The sequence below is a fragment of the Cordyceps javanica genome, chromosome 1, assembly GCF_051103115.1.
Source record: "Cordyceps javanica chromosome 1, complete sequence".
In the NCBI taxonomy this organism is placed as follows: domain Eukaryota; kingdom Fungi; phylum Ascomycota; class Sordariomycetes; order Hypocreales; family Cordycipitaceae; genus Cordyceps; species Cordyceps javanica.
The window spans coordinates 4,030,162-4,047,540 of NC_139295.1; the positions used below are offsets into that span (position 1 = coordinate 4,030,162).

Sequence of the window (17,379 nt, forward strand, 5' to 3'; positions counted from 1 at the left end):
GATTGTAGCCACGTTGGCTATCGTCTCATCAGTTGATGCCCAAGCCCGCAACGAACCAAGTGAAACCAAGCACCGTAGCAATGCTCATGGTCACGGCAAACTTGATTGCCTGGTTATGAATAAGAGAGGAGGCAGCGTTGGCGTGGCAGCCGGGGCAAGTCCACGTGCTCAAGTTCTGGTAGGGCTTGCCGGCATACAGGCCAAAGGAGAGCGCTGAACTGAAGCCCAAGTAGCCGGGCTCGGGTGGGTCATCGGATGATTTAGCGGAATCTTTGACGATGAGGCTGTACTGCTCCGTGAGTAGAGGCTGCTTCGCGTCATTGGCTTGATCCTTGGTGTTCCATACGTATTCGACAGAAGTAGCGAAGGTCATGTTGGCAGTTAGGGTCCATGTGGCACGAGCGGCAGAGCAGCTAGCAAGAACATCGATAGCGGTGGGGGTGGCCTGTAGGGACGTGTAGTTCCAGCTGAAGGTGACGTAGTCGCTGATCCTGTACAAAGCAGTACCGAGACCCTTGTTGTCGGGCACAATCATGCTGACGCCACCGACTGGCGAGTCCGGGGCGAAAGTTGTATGGGTCGGCGTTGATGTACCCTTGGTCTTGCTTCCAGATCCAGACTTGGAAGTGGCCGTGGCTACGGCCGTGTTTAGGTTGCCCGTCGTCTTTCCCGTTTCCTTGGAATTGGACTCCTTCGAGGCGCTGCCTGTTGCGGTGGGAGTGGCTAAGTCAGTAGTTAGCAGCTGTGCAATTCAGTGCTTGGGGTCGATTGAGGGCAGTCTTACGGGTAGCACTATCATTGTCGCTATCAGCCCGGACAATGAGGGCCTCGCGCTCGGGAAGCCATTTGGGCCAAGCGGAAACCACCGGAGCAACAGACGAGATGGCCAGAGCCAGTTGCATCAATGCCACAGCAGGACGCATGGTGACGGATAAGCCGGTCGTGAGGATAAGGGTGAAGGGCTGACGCAAGATACTCAAGGTCCGCTCTGGGAAAAAAACAGCAGTCCCAGAAGCGAAAACAGCTGAGTGGCGTGGGAAAAAAAAAAGATCAGACACGTAGACGCGGGAGTATAAGCGTTTCAAACAGGACAGCGCCGGACGGCAAGGTTTCAACGGTGGAGGCGGCCAGTAACGTTGGGGGTGGCACGTCGGTAGAACGGGACAACGAGCGAGAATCTATCGAAAGGCGGCGAAAGAATCGAAGAAGAAGTAAAAGATGATGATGAAGCGAGAGTCGTAGAAAAGGCAAAGAAGAATTCAGAGGAGCAGTCGGAAGCGAGAGTCGGTGGCATTAATCAAGCAAGGCAGAGGGTTACAAGAGAGTTGAAAAGGAAAGAGTGGGAAACGGAAAAAAAGGGACGATCTCATGGATCCTAGCAAAAGACAAAGGGGCGGAGTCAAGCGGCCAGGGGGCTGGCTGGCTGGCTACTTATTTGGCTATGTATCCGTACCTAGCAGGCTAGCACCAGTATGTGGGCAGGCTTTCAAGAATCGTTGGTGTGACAATGGGCAAGTGTACAGATTACTAAGCAACATACCTACAGAGGCAGGTTGACAGTTGGCAGGCAAGTACATGTCTCAAGGGCTGGCAGCTGGGTACCTGTACTTGGCATGGTAGGTACTTAGGTAAATACTAAGGTAGGTAGGTAGGTACTGAGTAAGTACTACGGATACCTACCTTACGTGCTACCATAATTGACAATGTTGCTTATTTTAGTGGTCTCCCAGCACCCTGCTGCCTGTGCACGCTGTGGGTTGCCTTGACATCGTATTCCGCGCCACATACGCCACGTGATCTCGTGTTTTCCTTTTTGTTGACTTGTCCTTGCATCACAGCTGTACCTTGATTTTCTAATCAGATCACATTTGTTGCGATCTTGTTTCTTCTGAAATCGAGTATGCGACTTTGGTCCATGACTGGATCTTTGGCTCCCAAAGTGACATGATGCTTGACTAACATACCAACTGAGGGTGCTTTGTTTTAGGCGGCTAGTTACCTGAGTGCAATGTACCAGCTGAGTAGGTAGCACTGAGCAGTCAATGGATATGGCAGCCGTCGAGGGCAACAAAGCCAATCAGGTACCTCCAGTACTGAGCACAGCGGGTAGGTACTTAGCACGAACCTCTCCCTGAACCAGCGCGATTGGGGGCACATTACGGATACTCCGTACCTACTTAGGTCTAGGCCAAGTAGGTAATCCACTCGCCTGCTAGGATGCCGGGATGCTAGGTACCTATTATTAGACGCATGGCCGTACCCGTGCAGCGCAGTAGGTATCTACTAGTACTCTACTCTAGCATAGTGCATCAGCGCTGCATCTCAAATTATACGCAAGCGACAAAATTCCAAAAATCCCAGATTTCCTAATGTGTTCTCTGGCTGTACCAGCACATTTTGACCTGAGCATATTTAAGCACATTGCACTCTCTCTCGGTGGATGCGAAGTCAATTTGCTGCTAGTATATAGCCCAGTCACTTGCTTGCCAGGCACGTGAGGCGCTCTTCACCTTGCAGCTTCTCTACCGTTCATGTTTGCGTTGGGCATTGATTGGGTCGTGTCTCTGTCCTTTTCAAGTCCGACTTTCCAATTCCCACTCCAAAACCATGTCTTTGCCTCTGCATCGTTCCCAGATTCGAATTGATCGCAGTGAATATGACCGGCTTCTGATAGTGGCATCGAAATATGGCAAGTGCTAAACGGATGAGTGGAATCTGATCATCAAACTCCCCCAACTAATCTTTTTGCAGAGAATCTCTGTCAACATCTTATTCGAGGGGGTATAGACGCAGACGCTATTGAGGTAGAGTATTGATTAGACTTGTGCTTGATGCATCCTAAGGCGTGCATTAGATCTTGAGCAAAAACTATGGTCCGGGAAATCACGAAAACGATTCACTTAATAGTCACGTCAGTCCCGATGATGGATATGCAGACTCATCACGAACCAGTACCATCGTAAATTATCGTGGCGGATCATACTCAGCCGGCGGGTCCGTTTTCGTTGTCAATACGCAGAGTGGTCTTATTGCTTCGGAGAATGGCAGCGAATCTGAATTCTTCGTCGAGTCTATTAGCTCGAATGATCAAGGGTCTTTGAGTCCGAATGATCCAGCATCTGTTGTCGCTACGCGGCACTCGTACGAACCGAACGCAAGAAGAACATTACAACTCGGTAATTTGCCTCCTCAGACCTCACTTGCCGATATAGTTTCAGTTGTCCGTGGCGGCCCAATCGTGGATATATACCTCAATATCAAGAAAATGCAGGCAGTAGTATCATTTGTTCATGGTGAACATTCATGGAAGTACTATAACTATGCTCAAGAAACCGGCGTCTGCATCCGAGGATCCGTCGTATGCCAAGTCGTCCCGATCATCGTTTGATGCCTTGACTTACACCAATTTTAGATTAGCGTTACATGGAGCCCTCGCCAGTTTATCCTAGCACCATACGTATGTCAGCAGCTGCGCGGTGGTGCATCCCGAAATCTTGTGGTGCGTCACTACGATCGGCGAATCACGGCAGACTCTATTCGTGCCGATCTCGAACATATTCACAACCTTTCGGTCATCGGTATTGAGTTTTCGGGGCTAGACTGCTACATTGGCATAAATTCCATTACTGCCGCGAGCTTTGCGCGCACCTGCATGATGAGTCGCTTGTAGGCCCTCCTCTCTTGATGATGAGGCGACACTAACCGCAGTCTACAGTCCGTACAGAGGATCACGCATTGAGTGGGCTCCAGACGAATGCATGCAATCTCTAGCCGAACTGAAATCCAAAACATCGGTGCATACACCTGTGGACCTGGCAAAAGCCAACACCAACAGATTCTCGTTATTGGATGTCAACAGAGAGCAGGATAACTAGGCTGAAGCATCTCAAAATTGCGAAGACTGGATCGGGCAAAAGAGTTCCACAATTGCTAGACGTAAGACGCATCGCATTTACCAAGATAGATTGTGTAAAAAGTACTGTTGGTATGTCGTTAGCTATTACAAACTGCTGCTGAGCTGATAATGGCTAGTGAGAATCCGGCTCCTCCATCCCCAACCCTATTTCCATGACGAGTTCCCGTCCTTCCATGGTATATAAACCTGTCGCTGCCCAATTTATCCGACCAAATGACCACTAAAAACCTAGTTTGTAATTACATCTCTCACCTCATGCAGTAACAATAATAACGAAAAGCACGAGAAATTCATGAATAAGGGCCGTACAAATGCAGAGTTTCTTGCGCGTTCCCTTTTTAACAATTGGTTGAGCTTGTTGCAGAGTAATGATAACACCCAGGCTGATATTTCCGTTAACAAAAAAAAAAACACGACAGCAACATGAAATCGGCGAAAATAAAGAGTGCACTATCAAAGACGCGATTGATAGCCTGAAGAGCTCATCGTGACGCGGTTTTAGTGACAGATTGCAGATATCCAAGCAGAAAGCTCTCGTCAGCTGGCGAAATTGGCGTTTGGCTGCCGCGACGCGAGACGGTACCCGAACCAGGCTCGCCGGGCACGACAGTGGATGAAAGCGACGCGATTCGCGAACCTGAGACTTCGCGCGGCGTGGGGTTTCCGTTGCCCATCTCATGGATGTTGCTGCCAAGAGGGGACCGGGCTTGCAGCTGCGGGGCCGCCGGCTGACCGCCGACCACCCTGCCGGCACCGGCACCAGCACCAAAAAGGGACAGTAGCTGTTGCTTCTGATCGGTACCAGCGGGGGCTGAGTGCTGCGCCAGAGGAGAAGGCTGCTGGGGCTGGTGGTTCAGCGGGGCGTGCAAGCCATAAGGCGAGGGTATGCCGCCATACGGTGCAGCGGTGCGGCTGTTGGAGCGGTGCTGGGGAGGGCTCGGCTGCGGTGGGTGCTGCCCGTGACCGCTATTGAGTGGCGGTTGAATAGACAGGTTGCTTATGCCGAGCTCAACGGGTGGCGTACCGGATGATGGCTTACGCTGCGATGGTGACGAGAGCTCGGGAATGAACCCTAACGGAGAAGGCGGCTGTTGGACAGGAGACGACGGACCTGCTTTTTTGAATATGCCGAGCAGAGTATTGCGGTGCTGGTCGGTGGCGATGTGAGGTGGATTTGTCATGTCAACGGGTGGCTGCTGAGGCTGCATGCTCGAGCTGAATTGGTCTTGATATGGCATCGCCTGGTTAGGGACAGCACCCTGGGGAGCACGCCGGTGCTGTTGCGCTGGATACTGGCTGTACGGCGGCGGCGGCGGAAGGTTCTGACCAGCAGGACCAACAGTGTTGAGCGTTTTAACGCCTTGCAAATGTTGTTGCTCCTGTTGCTGCATAGGAGGCTGCTGAGATCCCGAGGGCGCTCTCTTGAAAGCATTGAGGATTGCCATGGATTGTCCTGTGAGCTGCATCGGGGGCACTCGTTGCTGCTGCTGTGGAGGAGCGTTGGCTTGAGATACGCTAGGCTGTTGCCACTGCGAATATGGAGAAGGAGACACGCCAGCATTGCCCTTTGCGACAGCTTCCTGGAACACACTATTGTTGAACATGGCGCGCTGGACTTGGGGCGGGAGTGGCTGCGGGTGAACAAGGGGAATCGATTTCTGAGACTGGTGGTGCGGGACGCCGGGATGGCCATGTAGTGCAGGATGGATAGGATACTGCTGCTGCTCCTGGAACTTCTGTTGTGTAACGTTGTCGGCGGCATGGGGGAGAGAGAACGGTGGTAGCTGTTGTGGTAAGCTCATGTGTAAAGACATGGGTTGCGGCTGCTGGTCGTTGTTGTAGTGAAGGTCCTGAGGTTGAGGCGGGTTGGCGATGGCAACGTCTTGCGGTGCATGTGGAATCGCTACACCATGCTGCAGAGAAGTTGACGGCACGGAAGAATCGTTCGACTGTAGAATGGACAAAAGAGCGCTACCCTTGTCTTCTTGAGTCATGGCGGGCTGCAAGCCTTGCGTTGGTGGTTGCATTTTCAGGAGACGCTGCAGCTCTTTCGTGGCTCCATCTAGGCTAGCAATAGAGGTGGGCTGCTGAAGATAGTTTGCGCCGTGATCCGTCACATATATTTCATCCTCGGTATGGCCTTCGTCGACGGAAAGCTGGGCGTGGGGTGCATGGTATTGCAGACTGGCCACGCGCTTCTCCTCTTGTCGCTTTTGAGCGGTAACCCATTTCTTGAGCGGTACGAGAAATGGTGCGACCATGTAAAATTTGTTTGCACCGACTACAGGTTCGTTTGGATTTTGCACGTTCTTTTTTCGGAACGTCGGAAGCTCGGACAGTTTGTACCATTGTATCTTGCTGATTTCTTTGCGCGTCTGCGGTTGAAAATTATAGTCCATTGGGACGTCACGAAAGACGTAAAGTCGCAGCTGTTGCTCACGCATTGCAATTTCGATATATTTCGGCTTGCCGGTAGTGGGCACGAGCCCATGGGCGCGTAGGTCCATGCCAGTCTCTTCGTAGACCTCGCGTACGGCGCAATCCAGGTCGTCCTCATCCTTGTTGATTTTGCCGCGGGGAAAGCTCCAGTTGGCACCCTTCTTCCAGCCTTTGACAAGTACAACTGAGTCCATGTCATGGTTGAGCAGGATGGCGCCACGGACCGGAATTCGTGTCTTGTACTGGAGAAAGACTTCAAACGCGGCCAGGTGGTTTTCGACAGAAAAAGATGCTAGGAGTGGACAGTGTTGAAATATGCGCAGACAGAATGTGCGCAGGGTCATTGATGGGAGGGAGGGGTCGAGGGGTCGGATAAAGTCCTCGTAGAACCATTGGGCTTCTTCGACTTGGAAGCATATTCGCTCGACAGATGACAAGTCTTCTTGCGGAAGGTTGATGATGAACCTCACGCAGAGGTCATCAAGCCCTGCAAAGAAACCATGTTAGCTAGGACGAGCGACAGAAGATTCACGACAACAATTCTCACAATCTTCCAGCTGCATTTGGGGGCCGGCCATCGTTGGGTGTGGTAGTTGGAGATGAGGCATGTCGTCGGACCTGGAGCTTTGGGCTAAACAGGTGCAACAATTGTGGCTGTGCAGCCTCGTGGATGGTGCTAGAGCTAGGTCGTTGGGCAACAGTGCGTCAGCCACACATGGAATACTCCAGCCCAACTGTGGCGGTGAAGCTATACCTCTTCCTTGCAGCTTTCAGGCGGACATGCGCACTCACGAGGAGTAAAAAAGCAACTCTAAAGAGGGAAAAAATCAAAGGCTTGTGAGATGTAGCAAAGATTTGGCCATGGTGCAACGCTTCACAAGGGCGGCCATTAGAAGGGCACAAGGCAAGGCAGGGACGGCTGAGACACGAGCGACACGCAGGGCACAAAAAGTTGTCCGTACAAATCTAGCATTACATCTAAAAAAGCTTGAATTTCAATATTCCGAGAATTCTAGTTGAGATCGGTCCTAGTTGGCCAAATTTAACTCGAGACTATTGCCTAGTCGCCTGTATGGCTACCATCGCTCCCCTGTCAGTCAAGTTGAGCTAGCTGCTTCATCCCTCTCTGTACACGACTGCTTTCCATGCTCTGTATACAGCCCCCAAAAATTTGGGAGTTGATTCTTTGAAATAGAACTTGAGGCAGGCAAATAATACACAGGCCGACAAAGTGTCATTACAAGTTTGACTCGCAGTTTTGTAGTAAGACCCTCACCCCCCAACCTGATCCCAGTCTGCGTGGCTAGTCTCTTCTATATCTGCGTTCAAGCCTACTTTCATGTATTCATTTTTGCGATCGAATATCAACAGCGTCGAATTTGCTGTGGATCACTATGATGGCCTTCGGAAACTTGGATTTGGTAGCTCCCTGATCTGCTGGCATAGAGGCGACAGAAAATCCGCCAATAACCACAACCTCTGTTACAACAATCATTAGTAGGTGAAGTATTACATAGAAATACAGAAAAAAAAATACTAAATACCGTAGAATCATTACCTACCTACATTCAATTAAAAAGAAGAATTTGACACTAAGCGTCTTTCATGCCTTTTGTGTAGTTGTGTGTAAAGGTCGCTGGAGCGCTCGCTTTTCTGTCATCCCCTTGGCTGGTGGCTGGCAAGCTGGGTACTGCATGTCCTGACCTCGCATCCATGACGAAGTGTTTCAGCAGGCTGACTTTCATCCTCCAATGACGAGTCTGGCTAGTGACATAAATACGATGAGTGTTTCTGATTCAGGAAGCAATTTTAAATAGAAGGCATTGTAATAGCATCTGTAGCAAAACTCGGGTACGTATTAAGCTAGCATACAGTTTCCATTCCCATTTCCTTGATTCTGCAAATTAAGATCCTCCAATCTATTCATTCATTGTAAAGTTCAAATAGCATCTCTTCACATTTCCTCGTCAAATTTTCTCGTCTTCCTGTGCCGTGCAGCTGCCCATATTCGTTCCCAGCCGCATGGCCTAGTCACCGCCTGGCTCTTGAATGCCCGTCTACGCCGACCCAGTAGTCTGAGCGGCGGTAGTGTCTGTGACGGTAATACGCGCTGGATGCGCACTAAATGGATCCAGCATGGAAGGTGGAGGGATCGTGATACGCTGTGGGTGCGCGCAGAAGGGGTCCGGAATACGGCCGGGCTTCGGCGGCTTCTGAGAAGGCTTCGCCCGGCGCCGAGAGGAGGATGAGAACTGCTGGAAGGTGGTAGGATATTCGTCGAGACGGAAGGTGCAACTAGGAGTTGGGGTAGTAGTGACAGTAGGCTTCCGAGTCGTGGAGGGGAACTGTATAAAGCTCTCACGGGCTACCGATCGGCGGCGATAGCCCGTGGTGGAAGTAGGGTCAAGGACCCCGTCAACGGCTGTTGATGAGCCTCCGCTTCCGCGGGAAACGATGATGGAGGCTCCTGGGAGGTGGGATGAGGTGTTTGTGGGGTGTCCATGAAAGGAGGGTGGGAGATCCGGAAGCTGGCTGCTGGCCTGGGTGGCAATGAAGCTGGTCCTGAAGGTGGTGGAGGACTCAGCGCTTGTGACAGCCGCGAGAATGGCGACAGCAGCAGGAGCCTTCATTTTGTATGTGAAGGATGTTCTGACCAAGTTGTTAGTAGCAGAAAGTACAGGGAACTGGGGGGAAGATCCTGAGAGAGTTGTACTGACTGCGTTGATCTTCGTTGTAAGTTGCTTGGTAAGTTGCTTAGATGTTTCGAGGTTGGGAAGGACTGAGAGCGGGAGGGAAAGAGGGAAGGAAAGAGGGAAGGGATGTGGAAGACTTTATATTCCTAACTAAACGCTTCTGAACTAAACGCTTCTGAATATACTTTTCGAAATTGACGGCCCGTTCTGAAATAGAAAAGTTACCTTACTGGTGGCTCGTTGGCGCAACGCTACTTGGGTATCGCCCAGTACGCGAGGCTTCAGTATACTTTGCCCACAATGACCGGTGCTACCAGAAACACGAATTAAGCTTGATACGCTGGAATCAAACTTTTCATTGTGACCAAAAGCAAAGTCAAAATAAACAGACCGCTCGTGATGAGAGGCTTGCCATGATGACCACATGGGCAAGTACACTCACTGCCCGCACCCAATCTTGCAGCCACTGTCACGCTCGATAACAAAGATATCAAAAAAGACTCTCTGCTAGTAGAAAAAAAAAAGTTCTGCATTACCCCACATATCCGTAGAGCGCATGCCCATACCCAAAAAAATATCTTTCCTCGACATCCAAACCCAAGACCAACGTGGAAAAAAAAAGGCAAAAGGACAATGTCCAAAAAAGTATGGGTCTGGCCGGGGATTGAACCCGGGACCTCTCGCATATTGACTCAGGGTGTACCCTAAGCGAGAATCATACCCTGCGTATTACAGTTAGTCACTGAGCATGATAGATGACTGATGTGGTGATGGCTTCAAGCTGGGACCAGACAACCTGACCGTGGGCCGGCTCGAATGTTGGTTCCTGCTGAAACATCGGATGAAGTGTTACTTACACTAGACCACCAGACCAGGTACTCATGAGCTCGGATGAGCTTGTGAGTTGCTGATGGCGGCGGGTTTCTTATCAGCCCTTATGAATGGTGCGGTGTAGACCCGTTTCCAGTGCGGGACTGCATGAGGCCCGCTGGTGGTGGATACACCAAATCAGCAGCAACTGGGCGGGGAAGTAAGTAGTTCACAGATGAATTCATGGCTGTCTTTTTCTTGCATTATACGGATAACTTTATGCCGGTCTCTGGACGTGCTGGGGTCTTGCTATGTACCAAGACCCGTGGAGCACTGAATCCATTGCTTGGGTCATGTATTGGCTGTCAGGTTACGAAAGACTCGCGATGCGCAAAAGAAAAACCGGTCCTTTGATTCATGACTATATACAGCATAATTATATTTTATATCCAACATTTGGTATTGATCATGTGTGCCCTTGCCTGTGCTGCTTTCCAGACGTATGCACTCGTCGACGAGACGCGACTTCTTGCGCAGACCCACGCCGAGCATCTGTCGTACCCCCGCGCCAGGCGTGTACAAGGAATGATTATTATATAGTAAAAGATTGATGGGCAGGCTTAGCGGGCGCTTTGCAAGTTCTCGCTTCCTAAAAATTGGCTCTCGTCGAGGCCTCAGGGTGTAAACAGGTGACGACAGTCCGCGGTTTGCTCCAGTTTGTCGCAATAGCTTTCGATCCACGTCGTATAACGCTTATATTCTTGCGGCATACTCAACGCCGCATTTCTCGCCCACTTGATAATGACGTGTTTCCGCGCAGGGGCTCTGACGGGCATGTCCGGGGACAGGCATATGGCGGCGATGGCATAATCAACGAGAAACATGTGTATCAGCAGCAGCCTAGAGCCATAGTTTTCGGGATTTACAAGCTCGATAAACTCTTCGTTGCTGAATGTAGCGGGGAACCGAAAGAGGTTCGAAAACATCATCCAGGCTGAATTGTTAGCTCCCTGGTACAGGGGAGGGTTGTGTCGTTTCTTACCTTGTAGAGAGGATCGCTGCATAGCAGGATATATCTCCTTCAATAAACCGTAATACCTGTGCTCATAGGGGGCTTGTATCAGAGGTTGCAGCATGCGCAGCGACATTGCAAAGTCGTTCATGTCCGTCATATCGTCGCGCTGGTCTTCCCGTACCAGCTGGGCGGACATGCTGTTGTGCCCTTCGACAGTAAAGCCGGGGAATACTGATTTCGACATGTCGCCGATGATGATGATGACGATGAGGTGACCGCCGCGAATAATGGTCATGTAGTCGGCAAGGCCATCATCGATGAGTGAGGCCTGTGTGATGAGGCAGAAGAGAGCAGCGAGGATGGCGTCGAGGGACTGCTGACTCGAGGGCGGGTTACTGAGCTGCTCGTTTACCTGCTTGATGGCCACGAGTCGGTGCTGCAGCGCTTGTGAGTTGAAGTCGGCATTTGTGTGGCGTGTCAGATGAGAGGCACCGAGGCCAAGCACGGCGTGTGCGAGAAAATCATACTGGGATAGAGAGTTAGTGCTAGCGCTTGCTGGTAAGGCGCAGGTCTCTTCTGCTCGACGCACGACGCACCTCGTGAGACATGGCGGCGCATTCCATCCAGCCCTTGTCGGCTTTGAGCGGGAGGGGAGGGATGGCGGTGGTGATGAATTGGTGATAGAAGCGGAGGTCTTCCATGGAGAGCATGGACGGGTTGGAGCGGATGACGCTGGCGGCGGGAGTGGGCGTGGGGGGATAGGAACAGTCGAGGGCGAGACGACGGCAGGGCGAGCACTGCGGCCGCAATTCATTACACTTGACACGGCGTCTCTTGCAGTTGAAACAGCCCATGCGCGACTTGAAGTGGCCTCGTCGGCTGAGAGGCTGGCGGCCGCCCCGCGAGGTGGTAACGCTGGCGGTGTCGCTGGACCTCGTGGCCGAGTCGCTGCACTCTGGGGAGGCCGACGAGTTGCTGGCGGAGGAGGAGGAAGAGGAGGAGGAAGAGCTGTCTGGCGACATGGCGAATGGTGGGAGAAGTCAAGACGGCGGCGAGGAGAGGTTCAGGCAGGCAAATGGCCGAGTCGGGAGGCGCAACATGGGTTGGCGCAGCCCCGCGGCGGCGTCTGCGGGGGATGACGAGTTGGTGATGCCGGCGCGTGGTGCGGGTTCTCTGTCATGGAGAGAGGGTATAGTGGTTGCAGGGACAGGGCTCAGGGACGGGAATGATGCGCGAGCTATCGTAAGAGGTCGAAGTTATATGGCGGTGCGGCGCGAGGCACCTAATGCAGAGTTTTTGAAGCTTTTTTCGAAAGCGACCAAAGAGTGCGAAAGGACCAGCGCGGGCTGCGAGGAAGCAGCCGTTGTTAGCTCAGCACGGCACTTTTTTAGTTGGCCTATATAATCCTCAGGTAGGCAGGCAGGCAGGCAGGTAGGCAGGTACCTACATATGTATTAGGCTTGACCCATGACCAGCGACATGGCTGAGACGCGCGCCACAGGGCTAGGAGTATTGGGTGCAAGAGCGACGAAAAGCCTGTTTCATGGAATACGTGTGATGTCTCGACGATCGAGGACGTGTTGAAGGCGAGCCTGGGAGAAATTGTATTTTTCCCCGGACATGATTTCGCCCGAGCGGCCCGTTTCCGGTTTCCGGAGTTGACAATGTCTGACCTGCCAGGTGGTGCCGCCTCTGGAGCGTGGCCGCTGTTGACAGGCGATGATGAGAGGGGCCAGGGAAGGTAGTAGCCTACTAGCCCGTAGTTAGTAGGTCAAGAGAGGGAGGGGGGGCCGGGCTGGCCGGGTCAGTAAAGACCTTAGTAACAAGGCCCCAAGCCCCCTGCCCACTAAGTACCTAGGTATAATAACGGTCGAGGTAAGCCCTGACCACCGCCAACTCCGTTCGGTAAGCACGTACCGGTAGTTATACGGTGTACTAGAAGTGAACTACATCAGGTATCTTTGGTAAGTACTTATTTAGCAGGTAAACTAGGTAAGTAAGTAGGTACTGGGCCGGGTAACAGCCTAAGTATCTGCAAGCAGGAATTTGTATACCCAGGGTGCCAGGTCAGTACTTGGTAAGCTACTTACACAAGTGCCATGTACTTAGGGGTGTTATCGATTCACGTAGGGCTCATCAGGGTACAGCGGTGTCGGCGACGGCGGCCCTGCAGACAGCTGCTGACCAGTTATTGCTAACGAAATACCAATGCTATCTGTGCCGTACCAAGACTTGATTCGTAAAATACCCAATTTGAATGCGTTGGCCTCTCCTTTTCAGGCAACTCGAATAACCCCCCCATCTCTCCCTCCCTGACCCTACCCTTTGCCATGTGCCAGAGTTGATGGATGCCCTCTCAACTCCGCTCGCTGTTCCCTTCCGGAATCATCTGCCGACGCAACCACGATCCAGTCACTCACCTACCAAGTAGCGATGCCCGGCTATAGGTGGATATAATGCAAGGGGGGGGGGGGGGCGTCAATCACAAATGAGTTCGAAAAATGCAACCGGCAATGGCCCTCGAATCGTTTGTCTGGTCGTGCGTTAGGGGGCCCGGCTGTGCTTGGCGTGCGCTCGGCCCTAGATGGATGTGCTCAGCAGCATCGCCTCCTTCTTGATTAAGAAGCTCGATTCGTCACCAAGACAAGAGACGACAACATGAGATGATGTGCCGACCAACTACGGAGCACCCAGCTACTCAAGTACTAACTAAGTTAGTCAGTTGATATGCGCATGCCAACCACCTCGAGCCTCTCGCTTCCCACCATCAGTCCGTTCAGTCATACGTCTGGCCCCCCACCCCCCAATGAGTGCGGTGGTCCCGACTCGCCCCCGCACAACGCCCCGGTCTAGGACTACCAGTACCTAGAAGACCACCGTCGACGGCGACAACACAATCAAGCTCGAGCAGTGGCGCTCAATCCGGATTTTTGAGTTGGTGCATCAACCAGAACCAAATGCCCTCGAATAAGATGCAAATTCACATGGCTCCAGAGGCACTCGCCGACATTAGCAGCGCTGCCGACGCAATTGGCGCTGACTTTTGGCCCATCAACCAGTTGATACACGATAACCCAGAGCTCGCTTGGCACGAATTTATTGCCCACAACGCCCTCGTGACCTTCATGGAGGCGCAACCAGGATGGGAGGTCAAGAGGTCTGTCTTTGGCTTGGAAACCGCTTGGATCGCCGAGTTTGACAGTGGTGTCCCCGGCTCGGTGGTGTCGTTTAATGCTGAATATGGTGCGTGTTGCAGGCCATAGTGATGATAGAAAATGCAGGTCTGCCAACACGCCGACTAACACACATTGAATGCGTAGACAGCCTGCCGGGAATAGGACACGCCTGCGGCCACAACCTGATTGCAACGTCGTCGATTGTCGGCGCCAGTGCCGCTGCTCAGGTCATGGCAGCTAGGAGGCTTCCCGGCAAAATTGTCCTCTACGGAACCCCCGCCGAGGAGAGTACGTAGCCCTTTGAGTCTGGCTTGCAATGGCCTCACCTGTGCTGATAGTTTTCAGATGGCGGCGGGAAGATTAAACTTCTTGAAGCCGGCGCTTACCAGGACTACAAGGTCAACCTGAGCCTCATCTCGCACCCCAACATCCAGCAATCGTCAGCGCGTATGGGCACGACGGCCATCTCCACCTTCAAGGTTGAGTACTTTGGTGTTGCCGCTCATGCGGCCGCGAACCCATGGCTTGGCGTCAACGCGCTCGACGCCCTGGTGCAGGGCTACAACAACTTCTCCATGCTGCGCCAGCAGACCGTCCCGGGCGAGATCATCCAGGGTCACATCACCCACGGCGGAGACGCGAGCAACATTATCCACAAGTACGCAGCCGGCGAGTTTACTGTCCGCGCAGATTCGGCCCAGCGGCTGGAAACCCTGCGCGAGCAGGTTGTCCGCTGCTTCCAGGCCGGCGCGCTCGCGACAGGCGCCAGGCTCGCCGTCACCAACCTTGGCGCGTACAAGAACCACGTCTCCAACGGCCCCATGGCCGATGCGTTCACGCGCTACTACAACGGGCTTGGAAACGATCATGCTATTGCCATCGAGGCGGACAAGGATGCCGCCAACGGCAAAACTCAGGCTAGCACTGACCAGGGCGACGTGTCCCACGCCATGCCCTCCATCAGTCCTATGTATGAGATCGAACCCGGGCCGGGTGGCCAGGGCCCGCACAAACCAGGCTTCGCAAAGTCGGCCGGCACCAAGGCATCGTATGCCCGCGCGTTGCGCGTGGCCAAGGGTCTCGCCGGAGTAGCCGTGGACGCTCTGCGCGACCCGCGCTTCCTAGCCGAGATCAAAAGTACCTGGGAGCGGGACATGCAGAACAACCGTCGCACCTCCTAATTTAGTAATCAATACACTGGAACAAGGCTAGTGACAAAAAAGGATTAAGTCGCTCGTTCCGGAACGTTACAAATCACGGCTCGCGGACTGCTCAGTGGGTGCAAGTTAGTGGCTTGTTAGTGGTTGCGGAGATGCTCGCAAGTCCGCCGCCTCCCTGGCCCGCGCTCTCTGTGACCAATGCGTAGACTTTCTGATTCATAATTAACGAGAAAGACCAGGCCAGCCGCTGTCAATTTGTTCATACCTCCAACATTTGACTGCGTGTCGAATTCTGCGCGCTTTTTTGCAAAGGTACCACCTCTTGGCGGTTCGTGCGTTGGCTCAGTATAATCACTTACAAGCAGTGATCGCATGTCTCTCGACGGCCCCGTCGGCAACGGCTCGCCGGCCGTCGCCGACACAATCGACGTAGAACCTTCCCGACGACCAAGCACGATCCCGCACTACAACTCATTCCCGAGATACAACGCGATACAGCATGGGAGAACGGCGACGGCGACGATGGCGACCAATGGCCACGAGACCACCCAGTACACATCCGGTAGCAGCAAGCACCAGCAGCGCCGGGTTCTCGGCCCCGACTTGCTGCGCGGCTTGCTCATGATGTTCATGGCCATGGATCATCTCGGCATCGCTCTGCGGCCATGGGAGCACGGTCTAGGCCGGCACGCCGAGCAGGACGGCGTGCCCGTCGAGTCGTGGAACCGGCCCGCCGGGTACCTCGTCCGCTCGCTCACCCACCTCTGTGCGCCGGGCTTCACCCTGCTACTCGGCATGGGCGTCGTATACCTGGGTCGCTCGCGCCGGCGGCAGGGCTGGGGCGCGCTCCGGCTGCTGCGCTACTTTGCGCTGCGCATGGCGGTGCTGACGCTCGTCATGGTCGTCCACAGCCTCGTCTTGACGGCCGGTCAGGTCTGGTTTCTCAACATTGTCCTCTTCGCCCTGGCCGTCGACTACTTCCTCGCAGGCGCCCTCTGGATCGCTGTCGACGAGATGGAGCGGAAACTTGCCGAGACCCTGGAGAAGGTGTTTGCGGGCGACGAGGCGGCGGCGTGCGATCACGACTCTGACTCCGACACGGAGCAGCCACTGCTACACGCCGGGCGAACGAGACGCAGCAGCGCAGAAGAGAAGGCCGCGAGAATATCAGGGCATGTACATAACATGCTTCTTGCTATCCTCAGCGTGGTGGCCATTTCTTGGAATATATGGCTGTCTGCCGACCATGGCCAGTGTGTCGCCACCAAATTTAGCACGTTGGAGCGCGATGCCATGACCACGGGCGGCTCCACAGGCTGGGACGATAGAGAAATGGACAAGTACTGGTGGCTGCGACTTTGGTTCTGGGAAACCAGCGCCCCCGGCGTGCTGTCTGCGTTCCCGCCGCTGGCGTGGCTGTCCTTTGCCATTGTCGGCGTCCTGTACGGGAGACTTGTGATGAGCTGTACACGCCCGGTCCGGAGCCTGCTTTGCCACATCGGTGCGGCACTCGTCTTTGTTGTCGTCTTCGTGCTGACCCGGCTGCTGCACGTGGGCAACCTCTCCGAGAACTGCCTGCCGACGCCCGAGCACGACACCGCCGCCGCGCCCCACCCTTCCTCCGGCGGCAACCAGTACCTCGTGTCGCCGGCTGCCTTTTTCTACACCATCAAGTACCCTCCGGACCTGGCCTTCTGGGCGCTCACGCTCGCGGCCAACTTTTTGCTCCTCGCGGGTCTGGGGCAGATCCCGGTGTCCTTTGCAAAGAGGTGGCTTGTCGTCGCGCTCGACTTTGGCACGACGTCCCTCTTCTTCTACGTGGTGCACATGCCCGTGGTGTTTCTCACCGGCTGGGTCATGTGTGCCGTCTTTGGCCACGAGACCGACCAGCAGGAGTCGCCAGCCGGCATCGTCTCGAACAAGGTGATTGATAACGTGTTTGGCTTCTTTGGCGTCTGGGCGCTCTGTCTGCTCATCATGTGGCCGCTGTGCCGCTGGTACGGGCAGTTCAAGTTTGGAAAGCCGTCGGATTCGCTGTGGCGGATATTTTAATCACAAATTGCAGCACAAGTGCAAGCCAAAAGACGTCAGACTCAACAGTGAGTCATATGTGGCTTAGAACTGCTTAGAATTCAAGTAGGCCTCTGCACTGCCTTGCTGTGGTTGACAT

At 53.6% G+C, this 17,379-nt stretch overlaps 6 protein-coding genes across 6 annotated transcripts; 2 read left to right on the forward strand and 4 right to left on the reverse strand.

Annotated features, from left to right (window-relative positions):
- Positions 1-28: 28 nt before the first annotated feature.
- V2A60_001213 (uncharacterized protein) lies at positions 29-923 on the reverse strand (the record flags this gene model as incomplete). The annotated part of the gene is made up of 2 exons (XM_083252575.1): positions 29-723; positions 785-923. The coding sequence occupies 2 exons, from the start codon at positions 921-923 to the stop codon at positions 29-31; spliced, it is 834 nt and encodes a 277-aa protein (XP_083108701.1).
- A 3,475-nt stretch (positions 924-4,398) lies between these two features.
- On the reverse strand, positions 4,399-6,933 carry V2A60_001214 (decapping enzyme complex catalytic subunit; the record flags this gene model as incomplete). Its single annotated transcript, XM_083252576.1, has 2 exons — positions 4,399-6,842; positions 6,903-6,933. 2 exons carry the CDS (start codon positions 6,931-6,933, stop codon positions 4,399-4,401), a joined length of 2,475 nt encoding a protein of 824 aa, XP_083108702.1.
- Positions 6,934-8,412: 1,479 nt separating this feature from the next.
- V2A60_001215 (uncharacterized protein) lies at positions 8,413-8,985 on the reverse strand (the record flags this gene model as incomplete). Its single annotated transcript, XM_083252577.1, has 1 exon — positions 8,413-8,985. The coding sequence occupies one exon, from the start codon at positions 8,983-8,985 to the stop codon at positions 8,413-8,415; it is 573 nt and encodes a 190-aa protein (XP_083108703.1).
- Positions 8,986-10,532: 1,547 nt separating this feature from the next.
- V2A60_001216 (Zn(II)2Cys6 transcription factor domain-containing protein) lies at positions 10,533-11,895 on the reverse strand (the record flags this gene model as incomplete). The annotated part of the gene is made up of 3 exons (XM_083252578.1): positions 10,533-10,852; positions 10,901-11,399; positions 11,470-11,895. The coding sequence occupies 3 exons, from the start codon at positions 11,893-11,895 to the stop codon at positions 10,533-10,535; spliced, it is 1,245 nt and encodes a 414-aa protein (XP_083108704.1).
- Positions 11,896-13,857: 1,962 nt separating this feature from the next.
- Positions 13,858-15,230, forward strand: V2A60_001217 (M20 family metallopeptidase; the record flags this gene model as incomplete). Its single annotated transcript, XM_083252579.1, has 3 exons — positions 13,858-14,116; positions 14,194-14,337; positions 14,395-15,230. The coding sequence occupies 3 exons, from the start codon at positions 13,858-13,860 to the stop codon at positions 15,228-15,230; spliced, it is 1,239 nt and encodes a 412-aa protein (XP_083108705.1).
- Positions 15,231-15,581: 351 nt separating this feature from the next.
- V2A60_001218 (uncharacterized protein) lies at positions 15,582-17,261 on the forward strand (the record flags this gene model as incomplete). The annotated part of the gene is made up of 1 exon (XM_083252580.1): positions 15,582-17,261. The coding sequence occupies one exon, from the start codon at positions 15,582-15,584 to the stop codon at positions 17,259-17,261; it is 1,680 nt and encodes a 559-aa protein (XP_083108706.1).
- Positions 17,262-17,379: the final 118 nt, after the last annotated feature.